This window comes from Ursus americanus, chromosome 1 (assembly GCF_024610735.1).
Source record: "Ursus americanus isolate L20-20 chromosome 1, mUrsAme1.1.p, whole genome shotgun sequence".
Lineage (NCBI taxonomy): Eukaryota > Metazoa > Chordata > Mammalia > Carnivora > Ursidae > Ursus > Ursus americanus.
In genome coordinates, this window is record NC_142127.1 from 101039832 (window position 1) to 101057666 (window position 17835).

General features: G+C 43.0%; 1 protein-coding gene across 2 annotated transcripts in view; it reads left to right on the top strand.

The window, feature by feature from the left end:
- Window positions 1-17835, top strand: part of DGKD (diacylglycerol kinase delta) — a 110943-nt gene that overhangs the window by 15980 nt on the left and 77128 nt on the right. For both annotated transcript variants that reach the window (XM_045794092.2, XM_087864442.1), the window contains exons 2-3: window positions 7910-8020; window positions 9886-9966. In XM_045794092.2, coding sequence (XP_045650048.2) covers window positions 7910-8020; window positions 9886-9966 — 192 coding nt within the window. The remainder of the gene's footprint in view (window positions 1-7909; window positions 8021-9885; window positions 9967-17835) is intronic.

Here is a 17835-nt window from a genome sequence, read left to right on the forward strand (position 1 = left end):
CTGAGGTAGTAGGCCCTGGGGTGGGTGGGAGAGGAGCCTGTCAAATTGGAAAGAGCCCTGAATGCCACGGTTGACTTCCCTCCAAGACGCAGGAAAGCCAAGGGGATGTTTGTAAGTGGGCCGGGGCACCTTACTTAGGGCAGGATGCTTATTCACGTCCTCCGGGGAGCTTTTAAACTCTGTGGTTACCTGGGCCCCTGTTGCCGGGGGTTGGGGGAGCTGGCAGTGTTTCAGAACTTGCTAGGTAATGCTGCTGGCAGTGGGAGTTGAGTGCCAACAGAGGACTGGCACTCTGGTTGGAGGGAGGATGGTAGAGAACGGAGGACAGGGGCTCCCCGACTTCAGTGCCCTCAGGTACCTCCTGGGGCTCTGGTCAGAAATTCATATTCTCAGGATTTAGGAGAGCGGATTGCTCCTTTCACAAGTGTTCCAGGGGTTCTGATAGTGGTGGACTGGGTCACCGTTGAGAGACACTGAGACACAGAGATAGGAGACAGAATGATTTAAACCCAAGGTGGGGATCTGAACTAAGCTGATGGCAGAGGGCCTGAAGATGGAGTAGAATCTTGGGTGATTTTAAGGTGGGGTCGGGACTGGGTAACCAGTTAGGGATGGGGAGTGAAGGCGGAACGAGTTGCATATGCCTGATGCTTCTTTCAGCTTTGATGGCGCTGTAAACTAAAGAGAAATACGGGGTGGTGGGAGAGCAAGTTAGAAAGTGGGGGGGGGCAGTGATGGAGAGGCTGGTTTGACATGAGTTACATTTTGAGTGTGAGGCCTTGGACCTCGGGACACCAGCGTTTGGTGATAGAACAGCCACTGATGGTGACCGAGCAGGAGCTAACTCAGCCAACCCACCTTTATTAGACAGGAATGCATTTGGCAGATTGATGATGCCTTAGGACGCCACACCGTGCCTTTCCACCTCACCAGCTTTAGACGGCTGGCTCCCGACTCACGTTCTCCCCATGGCTGCCACAGCTCTAGACATGGTGTCTGCATTCAAGGCGAGAGGGACACAGAAGCGGGACTTGAAGCCACATGTGTTCTCACACATTGGTGAAGCAGTGCCCTTGCCTCCCCAGCCCCTGGCAGGACATCTGTGTAGGTCTCTGTGACCACGTCTGAATCATGTGGCCAGGGCTAGGGAAGTGTGATCACCGTTGTGATGTTGGCCATACTTGGTACAACCAGCCCACTCAGAATTGAGAGTGCATTAGAAAAGAGGGGAGGGAGTCCATGGGGCCAGTAATAAGAAAACCCTCAGATTTAGGGAAAGTGGGTGTGAGCTCCAGATGAAGGGGAGCAAGGAGCAGCTCTTTTGGGGAATTTGGGCCTTACTGTTTGGGGCCACTTTTTGGTTTTCTGCTTTGGTCCTTCCTCATATTACTGGGGACAGGAAGGAGACATCTTCCTAACTCTCAGTGTAACTTCAAGTGACATAGGGGCTTTGGGACATGGTTGCTTTTAATCTTGCAGGCAGTGCATTGAAGGAGGAAAACCAGGGTAGTGGCATAGGGCAAGTTGGGTTCTCTTGATTGGTAAGAAAAGAGTGGCTGTCCTTTTTTTCGTGAGTTAGCATTTTTGGGGTCTTTAGAAAAAAACTCACGTGGGGCGCGTTTGTGTCCGATTGGTGGCACCAGATACAGGGTCTGGCTCTGTGGAGTTGAGAGGAATTCTCCAGCACAGCAGTAACCCACGTGTGCCTCGGGTCTCTTGCTCCTGCTGTTTGTTGGTGCCTTGGACACACCAATGTGTCAACATTCAGTTGTGGCCTGACTTCTTAGCTTCTGAGTGTGCAGACTTCTTAGCTTTTGAAAGGATGTGGTAAAACTGGGTGGTAGGTAGGTAGGGGAGTCATAGGTAAGTTGCAGGTAGTTCTGAATCAGGATGAATCCAGATGAATTTGTGGATGGTGTTTTAGGAATTGATGAAGCTACCTTTGCTTAATTTATTTAAATCAGAGTTATCAGCAGATTTTTATGATTCATTTTGCCAACAGATACTTTTGGTCTGCTGTTCAGGCCCTAGGTTTGAATTCCGGGTCATCTTTTTACTAGATGTGTGGCCTCGAGTGACTTACTCAGTTCTTTGGGCCCTCAGTTCCCTAATCTGTAAAATGGGAATATTACTACATAACTCCAAAGTTGATGGAAGGTTAAAAGGTAAAAATGCGTCATATGTATGTAGTAAATATGATGGGTTCTCAGTAAGCATTTAAAATAACCTCTAGGTCTTTGGGTATGTCATACATACATTTTGTGAACAAACCACCCTATTTATGGTATTCACATACTATATATTATATAAACCAGATACTATACTGTAGTGTGCTATACTGTATACTATCAACCATAGAAGGTTTGAGATACGAGTGAAGGGGGCCTCATTTTTCTCTGTGGTCTGTTCGTAGGCATTTAACTGTGGACAAGTTATTCAGTCTCTCAGTGCTCAGTTTTCTTATTTGCCAATTGGAATATTAGCATGTATTTGTCCTATTAAGAAGGCAAGCAGATGTAAAAATGCTCATGAAAATTTCAAGTGATATGCAAATTTGAGGTAATAAGTTTTACTAGCTTTTTCCCCACAGAAACATTTTAATAGTTCTTTTGTGTATTAACTTTTATGCTAATATCCCCACTTTTTTTGAACTTTGTGAATTTGGATGATGTGGACTAACATCGTCAGGTTTGTGTAGGTTTTTGTTGGAGGATTAAAAAGGTTTAAGGACAAATAGATCGTGGATGTGAACATTGGGCTCGATTTTCACTCCTCTCTTCTGCTTTCTCTTCCCCCTTCTTTCCTGGCCTGCCCGCAGCCCCTAGCCCTGTCCGCTCAGGCAGGCTGGTCGTCAGGAACACGTGCAGATTCTCACGCTTACACGCATCATGAGACGCTGCTGGCACCAGGGGAGCTCTGCCTGAGATTTTACTTCTATCCTTTTGTTGACTAACTTTGTTTTCCCTTTCTTTTCACATGCTGAGTAACACGCATGTAAATGTCAGTGCAGCATAAACGCGTGTAATAAACTGCATGTGTGAACCCAGCAGAGCAGCAGGATGTCGCCCCCAGGGATCCTTTCTGTCCAGCACGCTGCCCTTCAGCATCTCTTAGTCACCATTGGACTTGCTCCGGTTCATGCCTTCTGCCAGTTTTCCATTTAGCAGTTACTTTTTCTTGTTACTGTTTTGCAGGGGTTCTTAGAATGTTCTGGATGCTGGCTCTGGCCATTGGCAGTATTGCGTGTGTCTTTTCCCAGACCGTGGCTTCCCTCTTCCCTTTCTTTGTAAGGTATCTTTGATCAACAGAAGTTCTCAGTTGGAATATAATTGGCTTTAGCAGTTTTATAGTTTGTGTTTAGTGTTTTTTTCAATCCTAATCAGGACTCCCTCCCCCCAGTCCCAATGTCATAAGGCAATTCTCCTTTATTGTCTGCTGAAACTTTTAAAGTTCTGCCTTTTGCATTGCATCCGTAGCCCATGTGTGTGAGGTGCGGGACCGAGAGCATTTTTGCCCTTGGATAATCTGTTGTCTTAGGCCTGGCCACTGACTGGTCCCTCCTCGCCCCCAGCTGGAGAAGCTGCTGCTGTCACTTGTCACACTTTCAAATCAGCCAGCATCGATTTCTGGGCTGTCCTGAGCCCCAAATGCTGCTTCTAGTCGTTTGCTTTAAGGACTAGTCAGGACAGGCACAGGCTGTTTTGTTATAGCACTGTTCTTGGAAGCATTGTTGATAGTATTGAGCGGGACGCATTCCACATGTTCTAGCAGCCCAAGTGAGGTGAATGATGCAGGCACATCAGTAGAAGGAAATACCCTGTAGCTAATATGGAAGGGTGTTGACAATGTATCATGACAAAAAATAGGAAGTTAAAGTGTGGTATGTGCACTATGATCCCATGTTTATAAAAAGTTCAAAAACATGTGGGTTAAAAAAACCCACCTCCCATCTTTGCTTCCTCCCATCCTGGTCACTTGCGGTGCACTGTGCTCTGCTTCCCCCGGGCAGGTCCTCCTCCGACTCCTCCCAGTCGGCATCATCAGTACGGCCTCCTGGGGGCTTTCTCCTTGCCCCTGGCCTTCTGCCCACTTTCTTCTATCCTCCCTTTGGGTTCCTGCCTCTCTGTACCTGAGCTTGGTGTCCCAGGGTTCCCGGTCCCCTGTGTCTGCTCTCCTTCTGCTCCTTTTCCATATGGGCCTTCCCAGGGTGTCTCCCCTGTGAAACCTCTCACACCCTGACCTTGTATCTGCTGCTGTCTCTCTGCTCAGCTCCCCCTGGCATGCTTGAGGACCTTGTGGGCATGCCCTAAATGAAGTCCCCAGACTCCGCCATGAAACCAGAGTCCTCCTCACCTCTATCTATGGTGGCCTTCTTCCTAAGCACTCTCATGTCTGTGTCCCTGTCTCATTCCCAGAGGCTCAGGGTTGCTGGCTGCCCTCCTGTAAGAGTTTCTAGACTGTTCTGGGTGCCTCTAGGTTTCCCTTCACCTTTCCTCCATACTGTGGCCAAGACCATCTTTGCAAAGTGTACCTGAGAGCCTGAGCCCCACAGGCCTGGCTGCCAGTGATCTGGGCAGGTTTGACCAGGGCTCGAGGGGCCTTTCCTTGCCCACTGGTTTAAAACCTTTTTCCCCCTAAAGATTTTGTTTATTCATCTATTAGAGCGCGTGAGCGAGTGAGTACACAGCGTGTAGGGACAGAGAATCTCAAGCAGACTGCACTGAGTGCAGAGCCCGATGCAGGGCTTGATCCCACTACACTGAGATCACGACCTGAGCGGAAACCAAGAGTTGGACGCTTAACTTAAGACTGCACCACTCAGGTGCCCCTGGTTTGAAGCCTTTTTAAGGGCATTTCCAGAGCTGCCTTTCTGAGTCCTTTGTTCCTGAGCAGGATGACTGGAGACTTGAGCTTCCCCCACAGCAGGTGCCTGGGTAGTCTCACCTGTGGGTCAGGTGCTCTCTGTTTGCCCATCGTGGGTGGCTGTGCCACCCAGGGCCACGCTTGGACTGCCGGTTTCATCCCTGGAGTCCAGCTTGGAGATTTATATCCTCTCTGGAGGTGGGCGTGGGGCTCACTTTCCCACTCTATCTGATTTTCAGTGCCTGCATGTGTTTCAAATCTGTCCTTTCTTGTTCCCCAGGGTAATGAAGGTGCCCTGGATTGCTTGAAGGACAGAGTGGGCCCTTCTGTTTGTGCAAAGAACTTGACAAAATGGTTCTAAGAGCCTGGCCGCCCAGCATGTCCTGATCGAGCTGTGCTTGAGTCTGGGCTTTTGACTTCTGGTTCTCTGCTCCATTGGGCACGAGGAGGAGCCCTGCCAGCTGAGCAGTGTTTCCTGTGGGTGCCATTTACAAGCTGCCAAATGCAAAACACAGCAGATTATTCAGGGGTGTTATTTTCTTGACCACTTTTAGTTCATTGCTTTTGACTGAGTGTTTAAAAATATTCTGCAGCATATCTATAGTATTCTCGAGCAGCGAATCAGGAGAAGAAACGCAGTTTCTGAGAAAGCTTCAAAGAAATACTGGTCTTTATCTTTTCCCCAGCCTTTTCCGCTGAAACCCACCAGAGTCTTTTTCTGAGTGCTCTTGTTCTATAAATAGAACAGCGGCCCTCCTTGGGTAGCCCAAGATCGCAGCTCTCATCCGCTTTCTGAAAGATTTGTGTGTGTGTGGTAGAGTGGATTGTGTTTTAATTTTGCTTTTCTTTTATGTGTGAGATGTGTGGCGGGAGATGCAAGAAAAAATACTCTAGCGTTTATCCTTTAAAGATAACTTATAACTTTTCTGGGTCTGGGCTTGTTGGTTTTGTTGTCTCTCTCTCTTTTTTTTTTTTTAATTTGCATTTCGGAAAGAGATGGAAGTGGTGACTTCCCCTGCAGAGGTAAGGAAGGCGCGTGGGGGCGAGGACAGCTGCCTTTGTCGGTGAGCGAGTCCTGTGAGGTCAGGGAGGAGAGGCTGTCCTGGAGCTGCCGCCGGTGCCTGTGGGTCTGCAGCGCCTTGCGCAGACGTAGCTGTTCTGGGTCTGCAGCGCACGTTGCCTCGAGCGTCCATGTGTACTTGGCTCTGAGAAGGATGTTAGGAAACAACCTGCTAGTCGTTCTGTGTGGGGGATGGTTTCTGCCTGCAGCTGCTGGGGTCAGAGGGGGTGCTTTCTGTCTGCCTCGGATCAGCCTCTGGTTCAGCACCCGTTCCTGCCTTCGTTTCGTGAAGGATGGCAGTTTCGGATTCCGTAACTGTAGTTCCCGTGTCTGTTGCTTTGATCGTTGGGTGATGTCTTCTCTCATCTGCTGGCGCTCTTTAATTACCTGGGAGAGCCGGTGGGGGACCTCCTCAGAAGGAAAGATGGAGGCATGTGCCACAGAATGAGGAGGGAGGCTCCTCAGTAGATTTTCTCCCGGGAGCTGGAGAAGGTTGCTTTTCGTACCGCGAGGCCGGCCGGACAGCACAGATCCCGTCACACCTGGCCCACGGTCACGAGCGGGCCTGTGCAGCCGCCCCTGCCTGGGAAGCACCCAGAGAGGTCGTCCTGCGGCGGGGATAAGGAGGGGAGCGGCGGCCTACACCCCCAGACCCCCCGGGCAATGTGCGGCTCAGACGGGGGTCCTGGGGCGTGGCCCCATGTTGGTAGCATGTGTGGGATCAGGGGCTTTCTTTGGCATTCTTCTCAGGGCAGGGGGGTTAGCTGCATCTCAGGTTCCCTCCCTGCTCTGTTTGGAGTTGGCTGGTGGAGGGACCAGACTGCGCTGGTGTTCTGCTCTTGCCTTCTGACGTGTTTGGGTTACATGAGGTTTCTGTGTCTGGTTTCATCTTACGTCGTCTTCACTGGCCACAGGTACCCAAGTGCTTTGGACAGATACTTTCTTTAAAAAGTTACCTCAAGTGCAAAGCTCTGCGGGATTAGGTAATTCATCTAAAACTTCTCTGAACCCAGTATTGGTGTATTGGAGCAGAGTTTTTTTGCGTTCTGCCTGATTCCACATCGGTGAGACTCCTTGTACAATGGCCATTTCTGTCAGCTGGGGAAAATGAAGTATGCACGTGTTGAGAACCAAGCTCTTGTTTCAGGCACGTTGTTTATTCATTTTGACTCTTAGTGGCTCCCAGTGGTTCAGATGTCTAATGATCAAGTAGTTCTTTGAGCATTTCACTTCTGAGTGGTCTGCAGGGCTCCCTTGTCCTATTAGATCAGCCCCCAGGACAGCACAAGAGGGGAAACAGCTCCAGGAGAAGCCATGCCCCATTCTTGGCTTTAACTGAGCCAAGGTGAGTGGACTGCTGTCCACCTCAGCTGTTAAGGGAACTCCAGGTTCATGGTGGACCGATCAGGTTTATGGGATGAGAGGAGTTTTAGTGACTTTGGTTGTGGCACTTCTCTGTGACAGTGTGGGCAGAGGCACATGCCTAGCTGGTGAATGGGGTGAGGGTTGAGTGGGTCGCAGGCCTGGAGCTGCGCTGAACCCCACAGCAACCTACATCGACAGTTTTGGCAACAGGATCCTGAGAAATGGCAGGAGGCCAGAGAACACGGAGACAGGGCCAAGAATAGCTGAAAAATACCAAATGCTGAAGTTGGAGAATGCTCTGGCCCCTTGCTGCTTAGTGTGCCCCTGCGAGTCTTCATGTCCCCTTCTGTTGATCCCCTGGACATGGCCAGTCACATCGTAGGCCCCTGATACCCTCACCATTCAGGCACACCATAGTCCCTCAGAGAATTGTGTAGCCCTCCCAGGCAGTGTGCTCGGCCTGTCTAGAGGCCAGGGTCTGGGGAGAGTGTGAGAAGTACTTCAGTTAGGCCACTGGCCTGACTGATCACGCACTCACTGGCCCATTCTTGTGCGGTTCTGCGGGACGGGCTCGAGGGCACTGTGTGGACGTTTGCTCATGAATTGTTTCTGTGCTTTCAGACCGTCATCAAAGAGGGGATGCTGACCAAACAGAACAATTCATTCCAGCGATCAAAAAGGAGATACTTTAAGCTGCGGGGGCGAACGCTGTACTATGCAAAAACGGCAAAGGTGAGGTGCAGTGGAGAACACTCAAGAACAGACTCGGGAGGAGCCTAAGGGGAGAGGTTCCCTACTGAGTCCGCATCCTGGGACAAACCTCCACTGCTTAGATCTGTTATTTCCAGAGAGTTTGGTAATACTCCAGGATGCTAGCTTGAATTTGTCTCAAGGCATGTTTTATGTCTTATAAACGTTGACTTTTACTCACTTTTTTTTTACCCTTAATGTCCTCTGTCACCAATGGGGAAGGGGGGAAATGTCACAGAAATAATCAAATTACAGTTAGAGATCTTTCTTTCGGAAGGATTGGGGGTCACAGGCTTGTAAATCTCTTATTATGGGCTCAAATATCTTTTTTCTTTTTTTAAAAGATTTTATTTATTTATTCGACAGAGATAGAGACAGCCAGCGAGAGAGGGAACACAAGCAGGGGGAGTGGGAGAGGAAGAAGCAGGCTCATAGCAGAGGAGCCTGATGTGGGGCTTGATCCTATAACGCTGGGATCACGCCCTGAGCCGAAGGCAGACGCTTAACCACTGTGCCACCCAGGCGCCCCTCAAATATCTTTTTTTTTTTAAAGCATTTTATTGAGTTGTAACTGGCAAGCAAAAAGCTATAGGTATTTAATGTACACAACTTAACGAGTTTGGAGATAAGTAGTACATACCTGTGAAACTAATTGAAGCTGTTTCTGGAGAGTATTGGGCTTGTTGGTGTGTGAACAGAACTGTGAAGTTCTGTCTCAAGGCCTCTCGCCGAGCTCCTCCTTCCCCTGTGCCGGCTTGTGTGTGAGCTTTGCAGCCAGAGTTGCTAGGCAGCTCTAGTGGAAGACAAGGAGCCAGTGAAAGCCACTAAATTCCCATCGTGTTTAGATGAATGTGTGTTTGCAAAGCTAGTTTTTGGTGTTCTGAATACCAGTATTGTATCGGTATTGTTGTCAATACTGATATTTTGGTATTAAAGTGTAAATGATTTAGATTCTGGATTTTTTTTTGAGATGTACCCTAGAGAGCGCATTAAAATTTGAAATTGAACAGAGCAACTTGTTTAGAAAGGGTTCTGACCACATCCCTCATTAAAAACAAAAAACAAAAAACCGCTTATAGTTATTTTAGTTTTGTGTGTGTTGGGGGGAGGGGATTTGGGGGAGGAGGTTCATTATTTAAAAGGGTGAGTCTCTTTTCTAAGTCATTAGTATTTCCTCCAGGGGTTCCCAATGGAGTCCTCTTAGAGGGGACAGTAAGGTAAACAGGAGATGGGGACTGTGGGGATGTGGGGGAGAGTGGAGAGGAAAATAGGTTAGGTGGAAGGTCCCCGGCATAATTCCCAGTCCTCCTTCTGGAGCCTGGCTGTCTCTCTCTTCAGGACTAGATTCTTTCTGGTCTGCTCCCTTGTTTTTTTTTTTTTTTTCATAGCCAGATCCCTTCTGTTTGGGTTGGTCTGTCTTCCTAGAATCATGTATTTTAGCCAGGACCTTTCCCCCTAAGTGTGCTAGCTGGAAGGACAGAGGATCCTCCGTCTGGCCCTTCTCCCTCAGGTGAACTCCATGTGAGGGCATATTTCACATATAAAAGTGAAATGCTGATTACAAAAAATAAATACAGGAGCCACAGTGGTTTTTTGTTTTGTTTTTCTCCACTAATGCAATCACTCATGAACTCTGGGCTTAAAGAACACATGGAGGTCTACCTGTGAGCTCTGCGCTCTTGGTTAGAAGCAGGTCAGGTGGACACAGTCAGTGTTCGTGTAGTTACCAAACGCTCCAGTTTCAAGGCACCGGGACATGTGTAGGTGTTTGGCTGGGGTTGAGGGAGAGTGGCTGGGCCGGGGTGGCTGGGGCCCACACTGACTGTGGGGCCTGTGTCTCTCTCCAGTCGATCATATTTGATGAGGTGGACCTGACGGACGCCAGCGTGGCTGAATCCAGCACCAAGAACGTCAACAACAGTTTCACGGTGAGACTCTGGGCCACACCTTTCTTGATTCCTCACCGCGTTTTGCTTTCCTTGTTAATTTGAACAAGTGTGTGTGAGCAGGTCAGAGCTTTTTATTTTAATTTTTTTTTCTGATTGGAACGCTTCCTGGCAAATTTTGAATTTAACGTTGAAAATAATAGAATGGTTGGAGAAAAACTGAGAATTTGGCACATGTAAGCTCGAAAGAACAAGAGGGTCCAAGTGAATTTTTTAACATATTGTTGTTTACATTTCTCTAACTGTTTTGCACAGAGGTTTTTTATGATTATTGTAGAAAATTTGGAAAACACAGGAAAATATGTGGAAACAAGTAAACCACCATAATTTAGCTACCTCAGAACATATGCTGTTGATATTTCCGTGTGTTTCTTTACTTTTAAACTGCTCCCCTCTCTACCTCCACATTTATAGAAGTTACATTGTACTTTTTGCAGAAGTTCCAAATGGCTCAAATTGTGTCACTTTACCACCCAGAGGTAGCCAACTGCTTACTCTAGAGTGTTTATCTTATAATTTCTAAATACTTGTGCCTTCCCCCACATAGACCCTGAGATTATTATGATCCTTTTATTTTATACCTGTTTTTTTTTCCTCTTGACAGTTTATGATGGATATTTTTCCATGTTGATTGATCAAAATGTTCCTCATATTTTTAAATGGCTACATAGATAGCATTTCTGGTACGACTACAATTTTGGCTTCAGGGGCTGACTTTAAAATCTGTATAGAGTATGATTCTAATGGCAGGAATGGAATACTTAGAAGTATGTTTCTCTGTATTGTTAAGCTGGCCAATCTAGAAGTAAAGTATGCTCCCTGACTTTTTTCCCGCCAATTCTTTTATAACTCAATCAAAGTGGGTAATTTTCTTTACATTATCTGACATTTTTTAGTGTTTCAGATACTTTCAGGTTTTGTTTTAATCTTATTTATTTATGGGCCGATTATTGATGTTGCTGATGCGAATGGGATTTTTCCTTCCTCCATTTAAACTTGTACTTATTTTGTTTTGATGTAACTAACTCCTTGGTTTTGGTTTGTGGCTTATCGAATTAGTCATACTTTCCTGGTGGTCTCTCTTCTTTATTCTTCATTTTACTTGGAATATTTTTATTTTTACTCCATTAATTTTATTGTTTACTTACTGGCTAGAGAGATACTTTTAAAATTGTAAATGGATTATTCTGTGCTTTGTGGCTTTTGGAGTTTTTAATAGGAATAGGTATTTTATTGGGGTGTTTTTGAGCATTAATTTAGTTGATCATGTTGGTTTTAGGTATTTGTACATTTCCTAATAATAAATTGTTCTTGGTAATGTTAAATTTTGCAACCTAATTTTGTGTCTAGGATGTTCCTATCTAATATGAATGGGCATTTCCTTTGGGGGGTAAGAGGTAACTTTTGTTGTGTTTTGATCTCAGAGTTAAACTAGCCCCATAAAATTCATTTAGTAACTTCCCATAACTTTATGTGCTCTGGAACCCTTAGGTAGCTTTAGAATTGATCGTTTCTTGAAAGTATGAGAGAACTTACTTTAAATTCTCTGTCACAAAGACTGTTCAGGGAGGGGGCACCTGGGTGGCTCAGTTGGTTAAGCGTCTGCCTTTGGCTCTGGTCATGATCCCAGGGTCTTGGGATCTAGCCCCACATCGGGTTCCCTGCCCAGCAGCGGAGCCTGCTTCTCCCTCTCCCTCTGCCTGCTGTTCTCCCTGTCTGTGTTCTCTCTCTCTCAAATAAATAAATAAAATCTTTTTTAAAAAAAGTAAAAAAAAAAACAAAAAACAGCCTTAAAAAAAAAAGACTCTTCAGGGAGGTAAGGCTGTGAAAAGGTTTATTTTTGCTTTCAGATCATTTGAACTTTTTTTACTTCTTGACTCCATTTTTGTAATTTACTTTCCCACTTATCCCACCTTTGAATTTAGTAGCACGTATTAATTGCACTTTAAACCTCAGTGTCTCTGGTTATATCCCTTTTGCATTTCTAATTTTATTTGTTTAGCTTTTGCTTTTCTTGTCAGATTTCTTTTTTTTTTTTTTTTTTTAAGATATTTATTTGACAGAGAGAGAGACAGCCAGCGAGAGAGGGAACATGAGCAGGGGGAGTGGGAGAGGAAGAAAAGCAGGCTCCCAGCAGAGCAGGGAGCCCGATGTGGGGCTCGATCCCAGCATCCTGGGATCATGCCCTGAGCCGAAGGCAGACGCTTAACTACTGAGCCACCCAGGAGCCCCATCTTGTCAGATTTCTTAAACTCCGTCCCTTTTGTTGTTTTTGTAAGAGAATCAGTTCTTGGATTGTTGATCAGTTCCATTTTTCTGGTACTTGATTCAGTTTCTGCATCTGTATTTATTGTCTCTTTCTTGCTTTTCACAACTTTTAAAAACAACTTACTGATTAGCTTATTCTTCTGTTATGTGTGTGCATGTGTGTAGAATTATACAGAATAAAATTATCTATGTAATGAAAACACGAGGGACTCTGAACTGAACTCTGAGTGCCTTTCTGTTCACATTCCAAAGGTTGTTTTCTCTCCCAGTAGAAAAGTGTTATTAAAGACAAATTACTTTACTGATCATTCAAGTTATTAAAGAAAAGTATGAAGTATATAAATATAAATAGGAAATTTGAAACCATCCATATTCTTAATACCTAGAGATACCTGGTAATATATTTTGGTTGATGTCATTCCACAAACACATTTTGTAAAATATGATTTTTAATGTTCTTTCTTTAGTTAACAATGAGCTTTTCCTCTCTCATATATCCTTTAAAATCTTGTTTACTCTAATGTTGCATAGTATTCCATCATATAAGTGTGTAAGTTTATTTAACCAGTCCCTATAGTGAATTTTACATTTTTTTCCTATCATAAATAATATCGTGATATACAGTTGTACACAGATCCTTTGGTGCATTTCCGATTATTTCTATAAATTCTTAGAAATGAAATTCCATTTGAGGTACAAAGTATGAACTTTTAAAAGGCTTTTGACAAATAAATGAGGTACTGAATACGTGTTACAACTTGTATGAGCCTTGAAAACATGATACTGAGTGAAAGAAGCCAGACACAAAAGGCCACATATCTCCTGATTCCATTGATATGAAATGCCATGATAGGAAAATCTGTGGAGACAGAAAACAGATTAGTGGCTGGGAGGGGCTGTGGAAGAGGGAGGAATGACTGCCGGAGGTACAGGATTTTTTTTGAGGGGGTGACAATGTTCTAGAATTAGATACAGTTGATGGTTGCACAACTTTGTGAGTGTGCTAAAAATCACTGAATTGTATACTTTAAAAGGGTGAATTGTGTCGGAAATGTTTCTCAGTAAAAATATTATGGAAGAAATAGGATGGTACTATGCTTTTGGTACTATATGAGCTAATATGGAGCTTTGTCAGCCCGATCTGAGAACGAACCCTGATTCATACATTGTCTCTACGGGAAAATGTGTTCCGAATGCCAAACACTTGACTTCCAGATGTAGAGCCTGTCTGTGTTGAAGGGACCTCTGGAACTCCCATCTCTGTCAGGTAGTCATGGATAATTCCCAGCCTTCAGGGCAGAGGCACCGATTCTTTCACATATATTTTCCATTTCGTTAGTGCTTTAAAAACTGCCTTTTCATCTGAGGATGTGCTGAAAGGACCAGAGAAAGATTAATACTGAGGTTCCCCAGAAACATTCCAAGATAAGGAAGCTCATCCCATGAGTGATTCAGGATGGCATATGGAGTATGGAGATAAATGGGGAGAGCTTGCGGTCCAGTTCCCCCCGGTCATGCTTTTGTGGAGAGTCCGTCAGTTCTGGGGCTGCGGGTGATAGAAATATTTTCTATGCTTAAAATTCACACTTAATGATTATTCCTCTTTCTCACCCCGTGCGGTGTTTACTGTCTGAACTCTGAACCAGTTGCGTACCATACAGCGAACTGCCGGAGTCTCTGTCGGGTCTCTCTTCCATCGGCTGGGCCCTTGTGGACTTTGCCGGGGACTGGCACACGTGCTCAGGGTGCGAGTGCAGAATGAACAAATGTATTTGCCCAGAAGCTACTACATTTCCTGAGACATCTCATTTGGTTTTTCCAACTATGCCAGTAGTAAATTTCCAGTTTCACAATTTCTACTAAAATTGCATGCCTGATACAAACAACAAGTCAGTGAAAGCTGCTATTATCTTGAATCAGTTAATGGTTGGGAACCTTTTGTAGCTGGAGAAGCAGGAGTAAATTTCCTCCACGGTGTAAAAGGCTCCATTTTTATTCCTCCTCCACATGGCCAGAGAACTGTACTGTAAAGAAATTGGGACCTGTTGGACAAGAGACTTCAAAGGGACATGGGTGGAGATATTTGGGGAGAGGAGAGATTTTTTAGAGAGGCTGGATGGAAGAGGTGGAACAAACGAGACTTATGTAACAAGACTGGGGTCTGCTTGTCTTCCTATTCTTTAAGAACAAAGTGAAGCTAGGATGAAGCTAAAGACATAAGATTGCCTTCAGAGTCTTCCTAGGTGGTGCAGTGTTGGTGGGAGCTTTCAGGAGATGGGGAGTAGAGCCGACAGTGCCCTCTGCCTTCTCACCTTCAAGTGGGGCTGCCCCTCACAAGGCCACAAAACAAAGTGCATGAAGAAGAAAAGGGGATTTGCCAGCTTTAGATCCCAGCCTCTATAATAACATGATTATTATATGTATGTTTGTATGTTTGATGATTGAACATGTTAATACTGATCAATGGAAACTTAAAGACTTTTGATATCTCATTGCCCACTTGCCTTTAGAACTTATGTCAACAGGACTTCATGAAAGTTTTTTTTTTTTTTTTGTATTTTTACAAACACCACGTGTTAACATTTTAGAATATCTTTGCCTCTTGGATAGTTTAAAAATGGTAATTTGTTTTGATTTCTTTCTTTAACCATCATGGTGAGGTTGAACATTGGCCGTTGAATTTCTGTTTTGATGAATTGGTTTCTTCCTCTGCCTTTTGATAGTTAGCACTGTATATTTAGGGTTCAGAATTACCTCACTCATTCACTTTCTGTCTAAATCTGCACTCATTGGTTGTGATAGTTTCAGTGCTTTGTCTTTGTCCTTTTTTTTTTTTTTTAACTAGATTTAACCTGGCTGATGTTACCAGGTAAAAATGCTATTCATTTTTCCTTTATGCTTCTTTCCATTTTCTAACATGTTTTAAGATGATTTTCAGCTTTATGATCACAAAATTACAGATTTGTGCTGAAGGTATATTTTTACTACCATAACTTTCCAAGGGAGTTTGTCAAAATAGAATTTCTACTTTACTGGAACTTTATATATTTCAAGTAAGTTTTTAGATTGAAAAATGACTTACATACCAAAAAATACACAACTGTAAGTGCAAGCCTGATGTGTAATGGCCACTCAGATCAAGTGATAGAACATCTCCGAGCCCAGAGAGGCTCCCTTCATGATCTGTTAACCTCCCTTCTCCAAATGTAACCACTGTCTTGACCTCCAACACTGTAGATTTTTAGTTTTGACTGTTTTAGATGTTTGATATAAATGGCATCATAATGTATATTGTGTCTTTGTGATCTGTGCATTTCCTAATATGGCACTTGGGGGATTTTTCTAGTTGTTATTGATTTCTGGCTTCATTCTAATATGATCAGAAAATATACTGTATGATTTTAATCCTTTGAAATTGTTGGGACTTTTTATTACCCACCAGTTTTCATAAATGTTCCATTTGCATTTGAACATAACTTGGATTCAGTAGTTCCTGTATGCATTTGATTAGGACAAAGGTTTAGTTATTTTTCTCAAATATTTTATAACCTACTGGTTTGTTTTTCTGCTTCTCCTATTAGTTATTAAGATTTATTAAAATCTCCTGTGATTGTGGACTTCCCTGTTTTTTGTTTTCATTCTGTTTTGCTTTATATGTTTAGAGGATTATTTTTAAGTGCATATAGATTTAGGGTTATTTTATATTCTTACTAGATTGAATCTTTTATGAAATAACCTTCTATTCTCTTCATATTTTTTTGCCTTAAAGTTTATTTTGAGTTACTATAACTGCAATAGTTTTATTTTGGATGGTAGTTGTTTTGTAAGTAATTATATATAATTTTCTTTTGCTTTCAGCCTTTTTGTTTATATTTGAGGTATATTTTTTATAAGCAGCACATGGTTGCGTGGTTTTTAAAATTGACCAGTATTTTTGATGAAATTGATTATGTTTATACTAAGATACTCTTGGGTATAAATCTAACATTATTATTTGTTTTTTCTTTGTCTTTTTATATTTTTTTCACCCATTTCTTCCTTTCTTAAATGGATTATTTCATTTTCCCTCTTTTTAGCTTGTTTCATATATATTATTTTAGTGGATATTCTACAGATTACAAAATATATTCTTGATTTACTAAATTGTAATAGTTAGTACTTTTAGTGCTTCCCTGATAATGCAAGGATCTTAGAGCCTTCATACTCTCTATACTCTTCATTGCTACTGAAATTATAATTGAAACTACAATTAATTTGTGGTACTTAAAAACAAACCTCTATACTCTTCCTCTTGTCTTTCTGTTTGTTGTTTATTTAATTTTACAAATATTTGAAACCTCATAGGACATTATTGTACAGTCCATAGTCATTTAGCTTTATAATGGATATTTGCCTTTTCTGTTGCTCTTTCTTTCGTTCTGTATTTCTTTGATTCATTTGGGTTAGTATTCTTTTTGTTTGGAAAAACTCCCTTCAATATTTCTTTAGTAGGGGTTTCTATTTTTGTTTGAAAATATCTTTATTTCACCTTTTCGAAGGGTATTTTTGCTTGTTATACAATTATAGCTTGGCAGCAATTTTCTTTCAGCAATCTAAAAAACATTGTAGGGACACCTGGTTGGCTCAGTCAGTAGAGCACGTGACTCTTGATTTTGGGGTTGTGAGTTCAAGCCCCACGTTGGACACAGACCTTACGTTGAAAAAAAAAGTCATTGTATTTTAGCTTCCATTATTTCTCTTCGAAGTAATTTATCAGTCTTATTGTTGCTCCTTGGATGGTAATATACCGTTCTTTCTACTTCTTACTACTTTTAAGATTTTTATTATGTTTTGTTATGATTTTTCGGGCATGTTTCTTTGTATTTATCTTGCTTAGCATTCCTAGCACTTCTGAAATCTATGGATTTACATTCCTTCTCTTGTCAGTTTGGGCGAAGTCTTGGTTATTATTTCTTCAAGTATTGCTTCTACCCATTAATTTTTCCTCTTATTCTGGGACTTATATGTTAGGTCTTTTCACTGTCTTTAAAAAAAATATTTTCTATTCTTTTCACTCTGGATGCTTTATTATCATTATTATCTTCTGATGTTCTTCAGGTCTTGTCTGTAATTAAGTCTTTCTATTGAGTTTTCACTTTCAGTTATTTTATCTTTCGGCTTGAGAATTTTCATTTGATTTTTTAAAAAAAGGTTTCTAGTTACCTGCCAAAGTCCCTATAGTAGACATATTTATTTTATTTTATTTTATTTATTTTTTTTAAAGGTTTTATTTATTTATTTGACAGAGAGAGACAGCCAGCGAGAGAGGGAACACAAGCAGGGGGAGTGGGAGAGGAAGAAGCAGGCTCCTAGTGGAGGAGCCTGATGTGGGGCTCGAACCCAGAACGCTGGGATCACGCCCTGAGCCGAAGGCAGATGCTTAACCACTGCGCTACCCAGGCGCCCCAAACATATTTATTTTAAAGTCTATGTCTGAAAACTCAAATATCTGGTTCTTAATATCTGGTTCTTTTATGGGCCTTTTTCTATTGTCTGATTTTTCTCTTCGCTTTTGTTTCTTTAGTCTTTTTTTCCTGGTATGCC